The sequence below is a fragment of the Echeneis naucrates genome, chromosome 11, assembly GCF_900963305.1.
Source record: "Echeneis naucrates chromosome 11, fEcheNa1.1, whole genome shotgun sequence".
NCBI lineage: Eukaryota > Metazoa > Chordata > Actinopteri > Carangiformes > Echeneidae > Echeneis > Echeneis naucrates.
This window is the reverse complement of record NC_042521.1, coordinates 8,231,790-8,250,068: the sequence shown is the minus strand read 5'-3', so window position 1 is coordinate 8,250,068 and position 18,279 is coordinate 8,231,790. Positions and strand designations below refer to the sequence as shown.

At 42.7% G+C, this 18,279-nt stretch overlaps 1 protein-coding gene across 6 annotated transcripts in view; it reads left to right on the top strand.

The window, feature by feature from the left end:
* Positions 1-18,279, top strand: part of LOC115050738 (ras/Rap GTPase-activating protein SynGAP-like) — a 32,250-nt gene extending 13,971 nt beyond the window's left edge. For 3 of the 6 annotated variants that reach the window (XM_029513769.1, XM_029513765.1, XM_029513763.1), the window contains 11 exons: positions 340-484; positions 787-1,023; positions 1,602-1,803; positions 2,777-2,967; positions 4,066-4,270; positions 4,969-5,547; positions 11,993-12,556; positions 12,717-12,878; positions 13,311-13,522; positions 15,226-15,298; positions 16,930-18,279. In XM_029513769.1, coding sequence (XP_029369629.1) covers positions 340-484; positions 787-1,023; positions 1,602-1,803; positions 2,777-2,967; positions 4,066-4,270; positions 4,969-5,547; positions 11,993-12,556; positions 12,717-12,878; positions 13,311-13,522; positions 15,226-15,298; positions 16,930-16,968 — 2,609 coding nt within the window. In that variant the 3' untranslated portion in view covers positions 16,969-18,279. Of the gene's footprint in view, positions 1-339; positions 485-786; positions 1,024-1,601; positions 1,804-2,776; positions 2,968-4,065; positions 4,271-4,968; positions 5,548-11,992; positions 12,557-12,716; positions 12,879-13,310; positions 13,579-15,225; positions 15,299-16,929 lie in introns of those variants that run through there. The other 3 variants (XM_029513764.1, XM_029513767.1, XM_029513768.1) reach the window with 3 other exon arrangements.

The following is an 18,279-nucleotide window of genomic DNA, read 5'->3' as shown; positions in this document are numbered from 1 at the left end:
ACATGTGTCCCCTGAATATCAACAGTAGTATTCAACATTCAGCTCTACAAAGGTTTATCAACATAAACAGAACCTGACTGTAATTATAACAACAATGGAATTAAAAACCTGTAGACCAACACAGATCAAATTGAAAAACTCCACCTTCCCCAGAGAGATAAATCCCATCTGAGCACTCCTTTATTCACGTCCTTTTCTTACTATAATATTCTTGTTCTTTTCAGTAAAAGACGCATCATATTCGTTCTGGTTCTTGGTCGAGCTAGGAAAGTAGTTTAGAGATGAACTTTATGTACAATCTGGCCATTTTGTAAACATAAACAATGTCTACAACTTCAGGTGACTTCATTCGGGCCTTATACGAGTCAGAGGAGAACTGTGAGGTGGATCCCATGCGTGTCCCGCCATCAGTCCTTGCTGACCACCAAGCCAACCTCCGCATGTGCTGCGAGCTATTACTCTGCAAGATTATCAACTCTCTCTGGTGAGTTTTAGAATGTACCCCCCCAAAAAATTAACATGCATGTGTCTCTGGATATTAACTATTGCCTAAAACCTCAGCCTGGAGTCAATTTTTGTTTTTTGAGTTGTTAATACCCATTTTTCTTTACATTTGCATAATTTAGCAAAAGCCTTTTGTTATGTAGTCCGTTCAGCTGATGCCAACCCTCCACACAAACAGTTCGGGGGGAAACTTCCTTTGGATGAGCTGCTGTATTTTTTATTTTTTTTTTCCTGGCACATCACCTTGACAGCAGGTAATAAAATCATGTCCTTTTTTTTCAGCATATTTCCCCGAGAGCTGAAGGAAGTTTTTGCATCATGGAGAGCCCGATGTGCCGAGCGTGGAAGAGAGGATCTCGCTGACAGCCTCATCAGCTCCTCCCTGTTCCTTCGCTTCATGTGCCCAGCCATCATGTCGCCCTCCCTGTTCAACCTGATGCAGGAGTACCCCGCCGAACGCACGTCCCGCACACTCACGCTCATAGCCAAGGTGATGCAGAACCTGGCCAGCTTTAGCAAGTGAGTCTCTGTCATCACCTGCCGTCTTAACCCAGCTTCAACGTGACATCAGTTTGATTCAGTCGTGAATTGCCGACATTGACGCCTGTGTGAAATGGGATGAGTGTCACAGAGCAACATCACAGAAGCATTTTGTTTTAATGGATATAAAGTGTTACCCACAATGAGCTGAGAGCTTTTTGCTCCTGATATTTATTTATATATTTATTTATTTTGAATATTAAAACAATTCTGATAGCTGAAATGAAAACCTCATTTATTTTTTTTTCCTCAAAATTAGACTGTATGATTCAGGAGCACTGGATAAAAAAAAAACCCTTTTTGAGTCATTGTATGTCATCAGATGTTGACAGTTAATGAGAACAGTAAAGTTAATGGCCCCAAAAAATGCCAAAACGTTCAGCAGAGCTAACAGGAACTGGGTTAGTCATTTACTTTGGGCTGTAATAAGCAGCGCCTTTCCTATCACATATGGCATTTCACTCATTCATTGTGGGCTTTAAACTTAAACCCTGAGGTATTTTAACTGTCGGGGTTTAGAGTCATCCATTAATTCAGCTGTTTGTCCTGTCACACAGATTTGGACCCAAGGAGGAATACATGTATTTCATGAATGAGTTCCTGGAGATGGAGTGGGGCTCCATGCAGCAGTTTCTATATGAGATTTCCAACATGGACACAGGAGGAAACGCTGGAGGGTTCGAAGGCTACATTGACCTCGGCAGAGAACTGTCCATGCTGCACAGCTTACTGTGGGAGGTCATGGGCCAGCTTAGCAAGGTAGATAAAGCGATACTCTTCATACAATGCATTTAAACGTTCTCACATTCTCTACAAGAAGAGTGCGCTTCAGTTCCTTTAATTTCTAACACACCCCATGATCATTATTTAAACTCTAAAAACAGAGGTGGAATTAATTCTTCAACATTCAGCTGTACTGCTTCCTTCCTTCCTTCTTTCACTGTCGTAGCAGTATGATGGATTTATTCATGGTAAGCCCTTGATGAACCCAGGTTAACAAATGTGCAATACCATGTGTTTGTATTGCTTTTTTTCTCCGTTTCATGTTCGGCATAGAACATTTGCTTCCAGGCTAGTAACAAACAATATGGTTCTTATGGTTCTAACTGCATAATTATTTTTGAAACTTATTTGCCTTATCTTCGTATTCCTTTTCTGCTCTGAAATACTAGATAATACTGATTTAATATTATGCTCTCTACCTGTCCATGAAAATAAGTTTTTGCCCTTAAACACAAAATAAAATTGCCCATGTAGTAAATGGAGAAATTGTTGCTTTTAGCTATGTTAATATTTGAAAACTGAATCTTGGCATTTTCCTCATATTAAAATCCATAGAGTTAGCAGAAGGCTCATTTGCTATTTTACTGGATAAACAGCCCAAGACCATGTCATTGTCATGTCATTGTCAAGTTGAAATTTGTCCTTTACAGAAATGTCGACCGGTGACATCTGCTTGATAAGGCAGGTGCCATGAGGCTGGCTGTGTTAGTGGGCCCTTTAAAAGTTATTTAAAATTAAATGCTATCACAAGCAGTTTTGCACAGCACAGAATCTGATCCAAAAACATGATTCCAAGTGTGTATTTTCACTCTGGGTTAGATTCATAATCTGCTGAACCTTGAATTTGACCTTTGTAATAGTCATGTCTGAAATAGAAATGCTCAATAAAACTATCTGTGCTGCCCTGAAAGGTTTAGAACGTGGATTAAAGAATGTTTCCATGTTTTAGGATGCTATCCTCAAACTGGGACCCCTACCCCGGCTGCTGAATGACATCAGTGTCGCCTTGAGAAACCCGCAGCTCCACATGCCAACAAACCACCAGCCGGACCGACCGAAGGACAGACTCTTCTCACGGCCGTCCTTCAACCGTCTAATGTCGTCCGACTTCCAAAGCCTTATGATGCGTGACTTAAACAGGTATCTTGTGGTGTTTCTGGTCCTTTTTCACTCATGAAGTTAGACCTGTATGTCCCCAAGGGACCATGTAACAGGACGGTTGACAAACATGCACCTCCTGCACATCATTAGAGCTTCCAGTTTCCAATTTCACATGGGTCTAATTAACGGCAGCAGCTTAAAAAAAACAAGAATACACAATAAGCAACACCTCATTGTTTTGTTTTGTGCAATTGAATTCTTGTTAAGTGTCTATAATGTTAAAACTAATCCAGCTCTTCAGGCTTCTTAAGCACCATCTGTTCCTCTTTGGCCTAAAACTCTTTCCTCTCTATTTTTAATTAACTTGCGATTGTCAAGACACAGTTGACAATAGTATAAAGTTTAAATAAGATGTATTATCAAAGACAGTTGTTGCTCTGTCCTGCGTGGATTTCAAATCTGGAGGAAAAATAGTATAACTGGGTGGGGGCTCTGGTGCAGCAGGTGTGAGAGGACAAAGACGAGACATCTAGAAATTCAAACCAACACAAAGAAAGAAACCTACCACCCTGTGTAGATCAGAGGTATCAGGCTACGAGTGACTGACAGGGCGCAGTGTTGCCTTCTCCTCACTGCACTCTCACATTTTATTATGCAACTATTGCATAATAAGACACGTACTCGTTTAGCATACCATTAAATCTTAGACAGGTGCTATTCAGGGCTGCAATCAGCAATAATTTTCATCAATTAATGTTGATTATTTTTTAGATTCATCAAATACGATATAAAATACGAAATAAAAATTGCTGAAGGTTTTTAATCCTTAAATCTACTACAGTTTCAAACAATTAAGATTCAGTTGTATATTATGTATATTATGGTTTATAAATTGGTAAAATGAATGCAGATGTCCCAATGTTGTTGTAGGTAGGTGGATCTAAGGTGCCCCAGTTTAACATTTGAATAAACTCTTTATTTTCTTGTCGACTTATCTCAAATATTTATTAGTTTGTGCAGTTTTAATTCATTCTTCATTATTTTAAATCAAACGGGAAGACGCAAAAAAATATTTCAGTGTGAAAGCTCTGTAAGATATTTGCAATGTTAATGTGGGTTTCTATTGTGTCTCTGCAGTTCAATAGACATCTCTCGCCTGCCGTCCCCCACAACGGGAGTATCGGCTGTCGAATCCCTGTCATCCAATCTCAACATGAGGCGTCATGCAGAGCGAGACCTTCGCTCGTCGAGGGAAGTTTTCTATGTGACACGTCCACCGCTGGCTCGGTCCAGCCCTGCCTACTGTACAAGCAGCTCGGACATTACAGAGCCAGATCCAAAGGTACGGTGTAGAGCAGACATGCAGTAGTTTATTTGTTTTCTGCCAAATCATAATGCTTGAGCAAAGTTATGGCCAAGCGACAAATGCATGCATTTTTAAAATAATAGCATAAACAACCAGCTGAGGCTGATCCTGGAGGGAGCTCAAAGTAGAGCTGCTGCTCGTTCGTGTCAGGAGGTAGCAGTCACCTGAGGCGTCCTGATGAAGACGTCCCCTGGGTGTCTTCCTTTGGAGGCTCTCTGAGCATGTCTAGCTGGGGAATGTCTCAGGGTCCCTCAGGAGGAATTGGAAAGTGCTGCCACTGTGTAGACACAGAAGAACCAGCCAACATCCTTTAGCAATATCATTGCTAAGCAATGATGCAAATTCTAAATGATGTGAATCTGATACGACTGTGGTATTATTGTCTTGAATTAGACTCTTAATTCTCTTTGATCCGTTTGGAGGACTAAATTTAACAGATTACGGGATAGAAATTTTGGGATTGAACTAAATTATCTAAAGGAATTTGCAGAGTAATATAGACGTGTTTCAAGAATTATGAAAAGATTTACTGCACATTTAGAACTATAAACTTTAAAGCTATTTTCAGGTAAATTTTAAAAGCTCTTTAAAAGAACAATTTTCTTGTCATCGTCAATTTGTAAATATAAACAAAGCAAACAAAGTATAGCAAATGTTTTTCTTGTGTGTCTCAGGTACACAGTGTGAATAAAAGTGTGTCTATGATGGACCTTCAGGACTCCCGCATGAACAGCATTTCCAACCTGAACTCGGTGGGAGACATGCTCACCTCCTCTCAAGCCTCCATCGCAGGCCTTGGCCACAGCTTTGGGAACCTGGGGGGTCCTCTTCGTATGGGAGGGCATATGCCGACGGGCTCAGCAGGCTCTGGTTTGAGGCTGAGCCAGATGGGCCACATCGGGGGGCCCACCGAATCCATCTCGCAACAGCAACAGCAAGCGGCAGCGGCCATGCATTTCCCCCTGTCTTTCCAGAACCCACTCTTCCATCTGGCCGCCCAGAACTCCCCAGCTCAGTCTCAGCAACCTCCCCCTCCTCTCCTCCTCGCCCCTGAGCCTGAGAACGGCCACCATGACTATCCACCGGCCTTTGGCAACAGCGCATTCTCCCGCAGCGAGGACTTGTCCGCCCTGCGGTCACAGAGCAGCCTGGTGCAGCCCAGCATTGTCCACTCACACAGTTACAGTGATGATTTCACCCGGCAGAATCAGAGCAATGACTATGCCTGGCACCAGCTGTCACTCCAGGTGCAGGTAGGAATATTTCACTTATCCTCACACATGGGGACAATTTCATGGATTTAATTACATGCAGCAGCATTTCCTCTTATGGCACCTTTTGGTTTGGTCCACAAGTCAATCGATTAAAAAAAAACAAAAAACGAACATATTCTCCGTAATCAACTTAGAAAGCAAGATATGTGAAAGGAATCTGGTCTTTAGGGAAGACAACCAAAGTAAAACAGTTAAGAGCTTACAGCATATTTTCTATGCTACAGTTCACTGAAAAAAAAAAAAAAAACTTCTGCAACTCGTCATTTCATACAATTTGAGGATAAGAAGTAATGCAGTTATTAAATATACAAAACCACAATTTGGACCAAAAGTGACAAATTACAGGAAAAACATTATAAATATCGTTGGGAATTAGCTGCACAAAGCGGTTTCAGTTCTGCTTGGCACAGACAAATTTAATTATGGAAAAACTTCTCCCCTCATTGTGTTTGGACGAGGGCATCATGTCGATATTTGACAGATCTACAAACATGGATTACTGGAGTCTGTGCTTGGTTTAGTTTTTTTTTTTTTTAACCAATGCAATGCTTTTAAACAATCTGTTAACCAGGCAAAGTGTTTATTTTTTTCTTCCAAAATTCAAGCTCTGTTATAGAACGTGGACTCCTGTCAAACATGGCATATGCTCATTCAGCACTCTGACTTCTACACCCTTACTTTCTGCCTCACTAACTAAAGGGCACACGGCACTCTGTGTTGGCACAGACTATTGGCTTGGGACATAAACCATGAGGTACAGGATTGTCCAATATGGATACAATTCTAGGGGATACTGAGCTGGTCTAACATGTTCAGTTAGGCTGAGAGATTGCAACTGTTAAGGCTGTGTCATTGTACATTCAACGTTCAGTTTCCCCTTATAATGTTATAATAACATAACAAGCACATGCTTAGACAAAGTGCCATAACTATACTTGTACTTAATGTAGTTATCAGTTGTGATCATAACATTTTGTTTACAGGGTCCTGAATGGAAGAAAATGCTGGTTACACAGCATAACTGGGCTTAAAAAACCTGTCATGCAATCCCTATTATCATTTCTGCATCTCCAAATGTTGCGATGGGGACGGGCTCAGCCATGAAATATTCTCTGTTTTGTTAAAAAGACTTTGAAATGAAATCCAAGCCAAACTGCAAATGATACTTGTAGCCTTTTTTTCTGTATTTTGTGTTAACATTTCTGATGCACAGATTAACCCTTAGATTTCATTAGACCCAGATTGTATTTGTGTTTTCAGAATGATTATGTGGTTGCAGAAAAACATTTCAAACAAAATGGGATATGATCACAAAGGCTGTCGCTCCCTTGAGCTGAAGAGTTTATGCTAACAGTAGTGTGTCTGATCATTCACCCACCTCCTCTGCTGAACTGTGTAGGGGGCTTGACTGTCTTACGGAACGTCCCCGTTTCAACAAGGCTGGAAAAAAGGACAGAAAAGTGTTGTTAGTGATGATATCCTTCAACCCTCACTATGCTGCAGATCAGACTTACATCTCCTGGATAGACATGAAATTTTTACAGTCTACTCTGACAGTCAGGATATGAGCATTTTAAGAAGAAGCAGAAATCTTAACAGCTTGTTTTAGTTTTAACTTGATGGTGCAGACATGGGCTGCTGAACTGATAAGTTTACTACAGCATGTCTAAAAATGACAGTGTTTAATAATACTGTCATGTTGTCTAAAGCTATTCCTGTCCTGCTGCGTGGGCCTTAATGGAACAAACATCACAAAAGCCTCCTGTTTTATTAATGGTGCATTATGAATTCCCCTTATCGTGGTGGGGAAGTTTGCGTGCCCCTGTGAACCTGGGGGCTGTGTTGTCTGGGGCCAAGTGCCCCTGGTAGGGTCTCCCAGGGCAAATTGGTGAGGGGCCAGACAAAGAGTAGTTCAAAGACTCCATGAAAGACCGAGGAAGGAGAGTAGAGACCCTGCCCAGAGGAAGCCTGGGGCCCCCTTCTGGAGCCAGGCCTGGAAGGAGGGCCCGTCAGCGAGCGCCTGGTGGTCGGGCACGCCAGCCAGGCATAGCCCAAAAAAATTTTGAGGCACTGTCTTCACCTCGTGGGCCCACCACCTGCGGGGATGACCGATGGGGTGAGCTGCCAGTTGCAGTGAAGGCGGGTGGCCTCAATGACCCAGACCTGGGCGACAGAGGCTGACTGCGAGGGAGGGAGCGGGAGGTGCAGAGCTACCAGTTGGATCTGGTGGAGCTTACTTCTACGCACAGCCGGGGTTCTGGATCCCTACTCCTGGAGAGGGGTTGGACTCTATTTTTCTCTGGAGTTGCTCATGGGGTGAGAGACCAGGCGGGTTTGGGGATACTCACAAGTCTCTGGCTGCCACTACGCTGGAGTTCTCCCCGGTAGACGAGAGGGTCGCCTCCCTATGCCTCAGGGTTGTGGGGGGGGGGGGGGACTCTGACTGTTGTTTGTGCATATGAACCAAACAGCAGTTCAGAGTATTCTGCCTTCTTGGAGACCCTGGATCTCCCTGGATCTTGGGGGACTTCAACGCGCACGTGGCCAATGATGGAGACACCTGGAGGGGCGTGATTGGGAGGAACGGCCTTCCTGATCTGAACCTGAGCGGTGGATTGTTGTTGGACTTCTGTGCTAGTCATGGAATGTCCATAACAAACACCATGTTCATGCATAAGGATGCCCATAAATGTACTTGGTACCAGAGCACCCTAGGCCAAAGGTCAATGATTGATTTTGTGATCGTGTCATCTGATCTGAGGCTGCATGTGTTGGACACTCAGGTGAAGAGAGGGGCAGAGCTGTCAACTGTGGTGAGTTGGGTTAGGTGGCCGGCGAAGACTCAGGACAGACCTGGCAAGCCCAAACGTGTAGTGCAGGTGAACTGAGGAGGCCTCGGTCCGACAAACCTTCAACTCCCACCTCCAGCAGAGCTTTTCTAGCATCCCTGTGGAGATTGGGGACATTGAACCTGAGTGGACGATGTTCAAAACTTCTATTGCCGAAGCTGCCACAGGGAGCTGTGGCCTTAAGGTTTTAGGTGCCTCAAGGGGTGGTAACCCTCAGACACCGTGGTGGACACCGGTGGTCAGGGAAGCCGTCCGACTGAAGAAGGAGGCTTTCCGGGACATGCTAGCCCGGGGGACTCCCAATGCAGTTGCAAGGTACCGACAGGCCCGAGGCAAAGCAAAGTGGGAGGAGTTTGGAGAACGCATGGAGAAGGACTTTCGGGAGGTGTTTCTGGAAAACCGTTCGGCATCTCAGGAGGGGAAAGTGGGGGAACATCCAAGCCATTTATAGCAAGGATGGTTCACTGTTGACCTCGACTGAGGAGGTTGTCGGCAGGTGGAAAGAGGACTTTGAGAAACTCCTGAATCCAACTTGCACGTCCTCTGGGGGTGGAGGCAGAGCTGGAGGATGATGGAGGATCAGTGTCGATCTCCCGGGAGGAGGTCACTGAGGTGGTTGAACAACTCCACAGTGGCAAAGCCCCGGGGGTTGATGAGATCCGTCCAGAAATGTTGAAGGCTCTGGGTGTTGAGGGGCTGTCATGGTTGACATGCCTTTTCAATATTGCGTGGAAGTCTGGAACAGCACCAAAGGAGTGGCAAACCGGGGTGGTGGTTCCCTTGTTCAAAAAAGGGGACCAGAGGATGTGTGCCAGTTACCGGGGCATCACACTCCTCAGCCTCCCTGGGAAAGTGTACTGAAAGGTGCTGGAAAGGAGGGTCACAAAAAAAGCTTTTTGGCTCAACCTCTGATTGAAGAGGAGCAATGCGGATTCCTTCCTGGTCTTTGAACAACGGACCAGATCTTTACTCTTGGACGTGTCCTGGAGGGGGCCTGGGAGTATGCCTTGGACTTGGACCGGGTTCCTCAGGATATGTTGTGGGAGGTGCTGCGGGGGCCGTATGGGGTGAGGGGGGCCTTGTTGAGGGCCATCTAATCTCGGCAATAAGTCAGACTTGTTTCAGGTGGGAGTTGGCCTCCGCCAGGGCTGCGCATGGTCACCAATCCTGTTTGTGATTTTCATTGAGGCGTAGTCGGGGGGAGGAGGGTTGCAATTCGGGGAGCTTGGGGTTGCATCGCTGCTTTTTGCGGATGATGTGGTCCTGTTGGTTCCATCAGTCTGTGACCTCCAGCTCTCACTGGACAAGTTCGCAGCCAAGTGTGAAGCGGCTGGGATGAGGATCAGCACCTCTAAATCGGAGGCCATGGTTCTCAGCAGGAAACCGGTGGCATGCGAACTCCGGGTAGGAAATGAGTCCTTACCCCAAGTGAAGGAGTTTAAGTATCTCGGGGTCTTGTTCACGAGTGAGGGTAAGATGGTGCATGAGATCGGCCAGAGAATCGGAGGAGCAGGGGCGGTGTTGCGTTCGCTATACCGCACTGTTGTGATGAAGACGGAGCTGAGCCAGAAGGCAAAGCTCTCCATCTACTGGTCAGTCTTTGTTCCTACCCTCACCTATGGTCATGAGCGATGGGTCATGACAGAAAGAACAAGATTGCAGTTACAAGCGGCTGAAATGGGTTTCCTCAGGAGGGTGGCTGGAGTCTCCCTTAGAGATAGGGTGAGAAGTTCGGCCAGCCGGGAGGGACTCGAAGTAGAGCCGCTGCTCCTTCGTGTGGAAAGGAGCCAGTTGAGGTGGTTCGGGCATCTGATAAGGATGTCACCGGGACAACTCCCAAAGGAGGTGTTCCTGGCATGTCCAGCTGGGAGGAGGCCACGGGGCAGGCCAGGGGCCAGGTGGGGAGATTATATCTCCATTCTGGCCTAGGAGCACCTTGGGATCCCCCAGTCAATGTCAGGCCAATGTGGCCGGGGAAAGGGAAGTTTGGGGTCGTCTGCTTGAGCTGCTACCTCTGCGACCCAGCCCCGGATAAGCGGTTGAAGATGAGATGAGATGAGATTATGAATTCATCCATCCAACCCTGAGAGCATATACTTGGACACAGAGTTCTATATACATTGATGTAAAGTAAAGTAAATGTGACTTGGCCTTATCCGTCAGAAATATTGTGTCACTTACTTTCCTTTGTAATGAAATAAAGTGGAATAGAGCAGTAACACGCTTTTATTCTCAATATGAAATGATTATATTTATTATACACTTGAAGGCTAAAAGAATAAAAACATTTGGTTATGTTTGAAGGTTATATCACTGAAATCCTTTTTTACTTTCTAGCCTTATGTAAAATGGCATTTATTTAAGGTGAATGAAATGCCTTTCAAACGCTGTGCATAATGAAATATCTTTTCAACCTTTGAGCATGAACTATTTAACCTTACTGTGTTCCTGTGCTGTGCTCATCATTACTGTGCTGATCCTCAGCACAGTAATGATGAATTAAATTTTACAACACATATCAGAATGAGTTTGAAATCAAACGTCGGGGTTGGATAATAGTTACATTAATAGCCACCATATTGTTGTTTTAGTGTTTTAGTGCAAAATACGTTTTATGCAACGATCATTCATCAAGCACCTTCAACAACCTATAGAGGTAACAGAGATTTGATTCAGCAGTAGCATGTAGCAGTAATTTCACCATCAAGACTCACATTTGCAACAATCACAGTTACAATACTAACCTTGTGCCTCTCCGGGGGGTGCTAAAACTCTAAGATAGAGACACTCTATCTTAGGCAATAAATGCGCACAGGCAATCCTAGTTTGTACAACATGTTCCCTGTCTTCTCTCCGGTTGTTTAGCAGCACACATCTGTAACAACGATAGATAGATCACAAAAAAGCTTTTTGGCTCAACAAAGGATGTCAACTCAAAAACCAGCAAGTATCACAATTAAACTTCAACATAGAATGACCTAGAATCTAATATTTCAGTGCAGAACCTGCAGGGTGCAACACAGAACCTCAGACGAGGTCCAAATGATATATATCATCATCTGTGATGATATATAGACCATCGAGACCAAATGAGCCATGCATTTATTCCTACTGGTCTGGTTGTGACTGCAGAGGTGAAACAAGACAAGAATCCAGTTTTTCTGCACCACATATTTCATACAAAACTCAAAAATCTTTTCTGTTTTGCATTTCCAACTCTTTCAAATTTGGAGTTATAGTAATTATGTATTTATATAAACTGTGGGAATACTCCCGCATTTTATGACTATAGCACCTTTTAAATTATTTCGAGGACCAAAATTGAACAGTCTGGGTAAAAAAAAAAAAAAAAAAAAAAAAGTGCAGGGACTTTTTTTGTTCATTCATCTTGGTGTCCCCTGGTGCTGGTTAACAGAGCTGGATATTTTCAGCTCTACAAATTGTGGTTTTCAGTGCATTAAATTAAGAAGGTCATTAGGGAAGTACTTTCATTAAATGAATTTAAGTGTTCTTAATTTTCTTGACAATTTACTTTACTTTTACTTTTTCTTTTTTTTTTTATGTCTTTCTCAAAGGAGTCTCTACAGCAACAACACCTAATGGGAGTCACATCTCAAACAGCCACTGGCACAGGCACACCTGCTTCTTTGGCTACCCCTCCCACTACAGTTCATCCTGTCCGCCAGTCGTCCATCGCCCCACCACAGCATCTCAAGTCTCAGCGGTCCATTAATACTCCAGCCACCGCCACGCCTCCAAAGGTTCGGCCGCAGAGCAGGAACCTCCTTCTCGACTCTTCCGACACTAATTTCAGTGGCAGTCAGCCAAAGTCACGCCAAACTCAACAGCCCTCACAACAACAACAACAACAACAACAACAACAGCAACAGCAGCATCAGCAGCAGCAACAACAACAACAACAACAACAGACGCAGCAGCAACAACAGGAGACACAGCTTTCAGTGACCGACAGCCCAGCTCCTGGGCTCCCATACCAGACAAGCTCCGCCAAAGAGAACCAAGGCCCACCGGCAGCTGCAGAAGAGTCCACAGACACTCCAACAAGAAGCACCAAAAAGCCTCAGTCCCAGCTGCAACCTCCACAGCAGCATCTGCTCAAGCCAGTTGTCAATAAACAGGTAAGTCTAACTTTAAATTATTTCAAGAGATGCTCCAATTTTAAAGATGTTAAAATAATATTTCTGTTTCATAAACTCTCATTTCACTTCCATTTTTAGGACACTCCTAAGTATTAAGCAATAAATTTAACCACACAGCTAACCTGCTCTGTGATTTCAGGGTTCTCAGTCGACATTAAGCACCCCAGCCCTCAATGAGCGGACGGTTGCCTGGGTGTCCAACATGCCACATCTCTCTGCTGACATCGAGAGCTTGCGGCCGGACCGTGAGGGTCAGCTGAAAGAGTACTCCAAGAGCATGGATGAGTCACGGTTGGAAAGGGTCAGTACATTTATTTTATTCCACCAAGTACACTCACTCGCTTCCTGTGCTACGTGGCTACAGTAATTTGAGACTCATTTTGAAAATATGTTCATTTCAGAAGTAAAAAAAAAAAACAATATCTGGTGTCACTGAGGTGACAGTATTTTGAGTGGTTCATTCGTTGGGAACGTCAATAGAATCATACATGAAGAGATTTCATTAATAGTGATTGCTGTAGGCCATTTTCCATGATCTCTCACACTCTGGCTATTGCTTGTTACATTGAAAAGTCAAGCACAAATCTACTGAAGCTTCGTCTGCACTTGCTTCTCAGCAGAAAGAGATATGTACCATCTGTGGTGTCTGTAAAAAAATCTGTTATCATTCAGAACCACTACTGACTGCAAAACACAAATAACCTGAAGTCATTTCATTTCCTTTATATTTCAGGTGAGAGAATATGAAGAAGAGATACATTCATTGAAAGAACGGCTGAAAATGTCTCACAGGAAGCTTGAGGAGTATGAGCAGAGACTTTTGACACAGGAGCAGCAGACAAACAAGATCCTACAGCAGTATCAGAGTCGCTTGGAGGACAGCGAGCGCCGCCTGAAGCAGCAGCAACTGGAGAAGGACTCTCAAATCAAAGGCATCATTAGCAGGTGATTTGTATAAAGGTTCACCTCGAGCTGGGAGAAATCAGGGTGTATTTTCTATAAATGTATTCTCTACATCATGATTACATTCAGCTGTAAAGTCAAATGTGATAAAACAGAAGTGGCGCATTTACTCTACAGCCTGTTTCTGCATCTCACTTTCATGCGACTTGGTCAGACAGTAACAGTTCACGGTATAACAACAATCTTTCCTGCTGCCTGAAAGTGTAGCGACTTATGGAGTCTGCTGTAATTGCACATGTTTAACGACTACGAAGAAGCAATACATGTAAGTAACAACAGGGGAAATTCATCCAAAGTAAAGATGGTCAAAAGTTGTGAACAGCTTTACTAATTTTCTACCGCAAGAAATGTTTTCATTCTGTTGCATAACAGCTCAGCAGAAACATTTTCCTCTTCATTACAACCTGCATGGTGTTTGTATGAATCAGACTTTTAAAGAAATAGTGCCAATTGGGCCAATACACTTATTTGGGCTCTTGCTGAGAGTTAGATGAAAAATTACGCATCAGTCTCATGAGACACTTAACGGGGTGTAAAGCCTGAACGCAGCGGGAAACAGCTATACGAGCGACATAAAAAAATCAGCTTCGCGACCTTGTGATAGTCTTCGTGCTAAGCTAAGGTAGTCACCACCTGGCTTCAGCTGTGAGATATGAAATATCATTGAAAGGTTTTACTCTATAAGGGCGACTTATCAATAACTGCATACGGCAACAACGGGTAGTGGCAAAAAATGCAAACACATGAAGCAAATAGCTTAAATGTCAATCAAAATTCTCCTCCACTGAAGAGGTAATGGAAATATATGAATGTAACATTTATATCATATTTTCATCACATTTTCCCCTTTAATGACATCATCTTGTTGTAACTTCTTCCTCTCTGATGGTTTAATGTTACCTGGCTTGCATAATATCACCACCAGTTGTTGATCCTGATGTACCTCGGCTGTAATAATCTCAGTACCTGGGTATTAACTTGCATTATCTATAGCAAATTATCTGGAAATGTACTTCAGAATTTTTTATGTTTGGATGGAAGTGATGCGATTTCTCTTACACCATGAACCAACAAAGAACCTGCACATCAATACATTACTCCATACCATACCAGCAGTTTAAAAAAAAAAAACGTCACAGGATATCTGAAAATATAATTATATCCTAAAGTGTTGAACTCTTTATTTAAATCTAGCTCATTTAAGCATCTTAACTAAACTTAACAAAAAGCATAAACAGCACAAAAGCACAAACCAAGCCAGTCTGTACTTAAAGGAAAGGAAGCGAAAGCAAAACCCCTGCTCAATGAAATGATCACTGCACCATGTAAGATTTGCTGAAGACAAAGGTTTTGTGCAACCGCAGCTTTACAGCTCACATCTCACCACAGCCACAGTTTACTTGAGCTATTCATGCTTATGCTCCTTTTTCCACAAAATTTACGACATCCTGCACACACAGACAAGTTTTCACAAGTTGTGTATCCGAACAGCGGAGTTTGAACCGTCTAAACTGTGCCAAAGGAAGTTGAGAATCGGCTTCAAGATGCTCAGAGGATAGCAAAAATTCTTCAAGACCTTAATATCATCATATGGCCACATAAACCTACAGTAACTTTGAAGAACACCGGCTTCATAATTCTATTTTTCTCAACCGGTATGTTTGTTTCTATTTCCCTGTTGTCAGACTTATAGCTGTGGAAGATGAGCTGAGAGGGGGTGCCATTCCTGATATTAAGCCTCGATTCCTCACAGACCAGGTTTGTGCCTGTGTCTACATCTTTTATCATCCCTATTCGCTAAACCAGTCATGTCCTAAAACAGTTTGCATCATTCTTACATCATATCCAGAGCATTTGCCAAAGCCAGTGCAGGGGAAAAGCTTGCAGCTTTCATGCTTCCCATCTTTTCAAAAAACACATTTATGTCACACCTGAAATAACATTTCACCATTTTCCTGCACGCGTGTGAGGGCAGAGTGGAAAACACCATTTTTGAGAGCTGGATGGAGCTTAAATCTATGTACAGAGGTTAATCTAGGTTGATTCTATGAAGGAATAGCAAGTTTTCAGCACTGAGTCTGAATTGTGAGGCAATGCCACACAAAAAGGTTATTATTGTAACAGAATACATTCGTCACTAGGAAAACCTTGACTGTGAGTCATCAGCAGCATCACAGTAATGCTTCAAAGCTCAGCTTTATGAATGCACTATGTGGGCTGGATTGTGACGCAGGTGAAGAGGCTGTGTTTATGTGTGTGTGTGTACATTTCTGTCTATGGCTGTGTGGACAAATTTCAGAAAAAAACCATTGCTGTAAAATTTTTGTTCAGTCCCCACAAGTATGAAGGCTTCCCTGAGAGTGAAGTCTTGGTTTTACAGTGAGACATTTAGTTTGGATGGTTAAGGGAGGGGTCTAGTTGCCATAGTTACCTTTAGGCGTGTGTGTCATTAAACTCTGAATAAACCTGTCTTGTTCTTAGCTGCCCTCAGTATCAGGGGCAAATAAAAAAAAATAATAAATCTGCCGATCAGTCCAAATGAGTCCCGCTGTGAGAGTGAGACTTCTTAAACAAATCAGTGTGTGATAAAGATAAACCCAAACTGGAACTAAAATTCTTGTGTAGTAAAGGAGTTAAATGTTGGCAAAGATGGATCAGCTGTCCTCTCTTGCTCAAAGTCACGCACTCATCGTGTTGACTGTTGCAGTGCTTGGAGCTCAAGAAGAATACATTAAGTGTTGAGAAATGCTATTCCTTCAGAGTGGGAGATTTCTGCTAATTACCATACCATGAACAGTTCTTTCCCAAAGACAGAAACCAGAAATTTTCAAGAATATGTCAACATTTTTGGCATTTTTTCAAAATGAATTTCATCGAGGAAAGTTAAACGAGACTAATACCAGTCTCATGTGTAAATATATTAACGCTAGAATCAGCTATAGCACCAAGACTTGGAATAGAGATAACAAATTTGACAAACAGCACCTCTGCATTGAGTAACACTTTACATATTTAACCCGGACAAAAATGACAATTCAACAGTTTTTTTTGGTGGGCTTATGCTCTGGACCAGGAGCAATGATTCCTGAGGTCTCTGCTGGTTATCTGGAAATGGCTCCAATGTCACAAACCCCTTTAAAATCACAATTTGTCTTCAGACAGCGTCACACTAGCTGTTCTCCTGTTTCCAGTCTCTGGGCTAAGCTAGCCTAGCCTTCTGGCTCTCCATCCCAGAGATTTGAGAGTGATGGTCAACTCCCCCTCCAGCTCTCAGCAAGAAAATTAAAACGCCTTTAATCCGAAATGTTGAACTATTCCTTGAAACTTGCGTCCTCCTTGAGCTATAAGTGGAGATAAATAGTAATTCCACCTGTTTTCTCTCCCTTCAGTCTATCAGCCAGGGCTATGGTGGCCACCCAGGATCCTGACTGCCAATTCCAAAGTGAGCAGAGCTCATGATGGTCATTCGAGTGTAAGAAGATTGAGTCAACCCTCTACAAAACCCCCAATAAAGCGAAGCTCTGCAGTGGATCCAGAGCTACTGGAGAATTCATTCCACAACATTGTAGAGAAAATCCCCCCCAAAAAAATAAAAAATAAAAATAAATAAAAAAAAAAAACCCCAGCAAAAACCTTTGCACATAATCAAACTTTGCCTGTATCAGAACTTGACAATCAGTTTAAGGTGAGGACTAACATGTGGCAAAACATCTGCACTTGTTGACTGATATATAAGCCAATGCCTCAATCACGGCAATACTGAACCTAATAAATTTCTTTAATTAATGAAAGATGTGTAAAACACTGATGATGAAGGTGGAGTGATCATTTTTCCTGCTACAAGTGGCATATTTGCTTCTCACTTTAGTAGCTGCACAAGAAATGTATAAAAAGGCTTTTACAAGCACAATAGCCAGTCATGGTGAGAAAGCAACAAGCATGTTGTTCAATCATTTGCCATTTTGAGCCTCAGATGTCAGGCCCAAGCAAAGACCGACTGTATATTACTATTTGATTCTGAGGAAATCATTTAGTAACATATTGTCAGTGCAAAAGTATTTTCACTAACACATGATTTCTTTTAAAATCCATTATAGCACAGCCATCTTCTTAAAGCCAAACGAGCTCAAAAGCCAATCAATCGCTATGAAAACACAATCTGAATCCTTTCATTGGAAACATTTTCCTTCGGCACACAGTGTAAAGCCAGAACTACAGTCTCTTGAATTTCATTGTATAGAAGAGGCATTTCTTAAAGCTAAAAGTTTTTAATAAGGAAAACATTTTACAAATAATCTGAGATAAAAATGTGTTTTGTTCACTTTGTAATAATGATGACAATGATAATGATAATAAGTATGTATACACGTATAACATTTCAAAACAATTGTACAGAGTGCTTTATAAACATTATAGACAAAGAAAATGAAGGGACACTATAACTTCATTATACGGGAAAAGGGTCAAACGGTTGATTTTAGTAAGGTCAGTTTTTTTAATCAGAGAGAATCACTTGGCTTGTGGAAAAAGTTGTGGGTGAGCTTTGTCAAATCAGGCTCGGGCTTGAAGAAGAAAAGAATTTATGATCGACAATAAAGGCAATAGTGGCTGCAATATAGGAAACATTGGACAATCGGGATACATTATTATTATTCATCCAATCCACAAGCCTTTGCATTCATGCTGGTTATTAATCAGCATCATCCACTCAAATCGGTCGTACAGCACTTGAAGGGAGA